Source organism: Octopus bimaculoides, chromosome 12 (assembly GCF_001194135.2).
Source record: "Octopus bimaculoides isolate UCB-OBI-ISO-001 chromosome 12, ASM119413v2, whole genome shotgun sequence".
NCBI classification, from domain to species: domain Eukaryota; kingdom Metazoa; phylum Mollusca; class Cephalopoda; order Octopoda; family Octopodidae; genus Octopus; species Octopus bimaculoides.
Genome location: NC_068992.1, coordinates 38,902,166 through 38,905,612, shown reverse-complemented (window position 1 = coordinate 38,905,612; position 3,447 = coordinate 38,902,166). Strand labels below are relative to the sequence as shown.

Genomic DNA, 3,447 nt, shown 5'->3' with positions numbered 1-3,447 from the left:
AGACACCAAGTACATTTTCAAATCGTCTTTCATATATTTGTTGTCGTTAATGATAATCTTTGTTTTGCTGCAGATGTGGGTTGATGCTGCAGGTCAAATGTTCTTCTCGCTCAGCGTGTGTTTTGGAGGAATTATCATGTTTGGGAGTTTCAACAAGTTCAAAAATAATATTTATATGTAAGTAGCACTTAGAATGTTTTCATTCTTTGATACGTAATTATCATTATCATTATCTCTTTATCACAGGTTTTTTGGAGCTCCTGGAGCCTTGCATGCGTAGCTGGTTTACTACCTGCACCCTACGGTACCATGCTATCCTAATTTTTCAGCTATCTAATACTTTCCTGATTATTCTGGCCATACCAAAGAGGCAAACCTTTCGTAAAAGTTCTACTGAGCACTCTATTCCAATTTCGTTTATATTCCTCTTGATATCTTCTGATACTGTTCCCAAGGACCCAACAATAATTGGCACTATCTTCACCTTCATTTTCCATAGCCGAGCTATTTCCTTCTTAAGAGGGTTGTATTTAATTTTCTTTTCTTTTTTTTGCCTTCCTCCTTGATTATTCGTGGGTCAAAGGGGCATGCAACTTCAACTATAAAGAATGTGGTGCACCTTGTCTACCACCACTAGATCCGGTCTGTTATGTTCGAGTACATGATCAGTTTGGATTGGGAAATTGCAGAGGATTTTGCTAGTCTCCAACTCTGCCAACCTCTGTGGTTTGTGCTCATACCACATGCCTCTCTCCAGCCCCCACTTTTCGCAGTTTCCAATGTAGCCACTTTCGCTACCTTATCGTGTCGCCACACCTTGTAGTGGTATTGAATAAGTCTAGGACATTCGTTTGTGATAATGGCAATGGCTTCATCCACTCTATTACAGATGCAGCACAGCAAAGACACTCCAGTTCGTGGCCAAATATTGGTCTTGTTCTGCCAGTATACTGCTCTCAATCTTTTTTTTTTTTAGTGTTCCCTTCTTCACCCAAACCCATCTGTTTTCCAGCAACTTCTGTTGGAGCTGCATGGAATTGATTGTGTAGTCCCTAGTTGCGTAATTCTTTTGCATGTCCTTTTTGTATTCAATCCTTTGTTTTTCCTTTTTCTTTTTCATTACTCTCTTATTTCATATACACACGACAGATTAAACAGCTGGAGAAGAAAAATTTCTGTCATCGGGCTACAACAAGTAACTTTAGATACCAAGAACTTTCCAAAGTATCCTAACTGTCCCTAATAATACTGCTTTCTGGAGCTGCACTAAACTAGATTTTATGCCTATTTCCTCTTTTCATTTGTTCAAATCTTTAGGGATAGTTCCTAATGCACCTATAACTACAGGGATGCATTTTACCCACACTGCCCATAGCTTCTGTAACTCGATGACCAGGTCCTCGTACTTTATTCCCTCTGTACCTCTCATATTAACTTTCTCAACATTTAGGACTGTTAAGTCAATTATCTGACATTTTCTATTCTCTTTGTCAACTTCTAAATCAGACCTTCTGGCTTTTACTATTTAATATTTCTTTCAGTGTTCCTTACTGTCTATTTACCTTCGTCAAGAGATACGTCAATCCTTATAATAATAATAATAATAATAATAACAACAGTAATAACAATGTTTATAAGGCAGTGAGCTGGCAGAATCGTTAGTACTCCGGACGAAATGTTTTGCGGTATTTCGCCCGTCTTTACATTGAGTTCAAATTCTACCGAGGTCGACTTTGCCTTTCATCCTTTCGGGCTCGATAAATTAAATACCTGTGAGACGCTGGTGCCGATGTAATCGACTACTGCCCTCCCCGCTAAAAATTTTAGACCTTGTGCCTTTAGTAGAAAGGATTATTATTGCAGCGACGAGGGGCAGAAAAATTACCCCGCCCAACAAAATGCTCCCATTCATTATTCCAGTCGTAATCATTTGCGTTTAAAACGTGTCCCATCAGTCTCAGACACACTCACATATATATACAGTGGGGGGGGGGGAATAAATATTCGTACATGTCAAAATTCTTTATTTATTTAATTTCTAATGAATATAAATGGGATATACCAATACTATATTTACATACACATGCATAAACTAAGAATATGCAAAAGAAGTTAATAAATTATAGTAACTAATGAATTTATATACAATTATAAATATTTAGGGGTGAAAAAAGTATTTGTACAGAATAAATTTATGAGTTTCTATACCACAAAATACTGTTAAAATATTTTTTTTTACTAGAACTTTCTCGATTGTTCCAATAATCTTATCAGTGGTCATTTTTAAGTGTCAAAACGCTAGCTTCTTCATTCATCACTGAGACAACATAAAGTAGTGTCGTAATAATGGCGGAAAGTAAAGAACTCACAAATTCAGTGAAAAACTTAATTGTTGAACAGTGGAAAGCAGGTAAAAGTTACAGGAAAATATCAGAGACCCTTTGTATCCCATTTTCTACCATATCTTCATTTTTTCAAAGATATAAAAAATCGGGAACTGTTGAAAACAGAATAGCATCCGGTGCACCACGCAAGATTTCCCCTAGATCTTTAAGAAAAATGAAGTGAAGTATCGAAAAAAACGCAATGATCACCAGAAAAGAGTTGCAAGAAGCTGTGTTAGCTTCAGGGACTAGTGTTACACTATGTACAATCAGCAATGAATTTCATAGGAATGAACTGAAGTCATGCTCTGCTAGAAAAACTCCACTATTGACTAAAAGGCATAGAGATGCCCTTTTAAAATTTGTTTATGGAAATAAAGATAAATCTGATATATTCTGGGAAAATGTTCTTTGGACAGACGAGTCGAAAATTGAATTGTTTGGACGAAATTCGCGTAGCCATGTTTGGAGGAAAGATGGTACCACCTATACGCCGAAAAACACAATTCCTACTGTAATGTTTGGAGGTGGCAACATTATTGTGTAGGGTTGATTCTCTGCAAATGGCACTGGCAATTTACATGTGATAGATGGTAGAATGAATGCAGAGATGTACCAAAATATTTTGAACAATAATTTATGGGACTCTGTAGAAAAGCTCCAGATTTGTGACGGTTGGGTTTTACAACAGGATAGTGACTAAGCACACGGCGAAGTCTACCAAAATGGATTGTCAATCACAATATAAAATAATTAGAATGGCCAAGCCAGTCACCTGACTTGAACCCCATTGAAAATTTGTGGCGTTATTTGAAAATTAAAACTCATTCAAGAGCCCCAATGTGCATTCCAGATTTGAAGAAAATTTGTCAAGAAGAATGGGAAAAAATTCCTAAAGAAACATGAGTCATTAAGAACTACGAGAAGAGATTGGTTGGAGTGGAACTGAATAATGGTTATGCTACGAAGTATTAAATCAGAATTATCAGGTCTTTATATTCTGTACGAATACTTTTTTCACCCCTAAATATTTATATTTGTATATAAATTTATTAGTTACTAT

The 3,447-nt window shown here is 36.4% G+C and overlaps 1 protein-coding gene across 2 annotated transcripts in view; it reads left to right on the top strand.

The window, feature by feature from the left end:
• Nucleotides 1-3,447, top strand: part of LOC106878093 (sodium- and chloride-dependent glycine transporter 2) — a 51,842-nt gene that overhangs the window by 41,767 nt on the left and 6,628 nt on the right. Inside the window, exon 4 of one of the 2 annotated variants that reach the window (XM_052972153.1) lies at nt 74-177. The exons of the other annotated variant lie outside the window; for it this stretch is intronic. Within the exon in view, the coding sequence (XP_052828113.1) occupies nt 74-177 (104 nt within the window). The remainder of the gene's footprint in view (nt 1-73; nt 178-3,447) is intronic. 2 annotated transcript variants of the gene reach the window in all.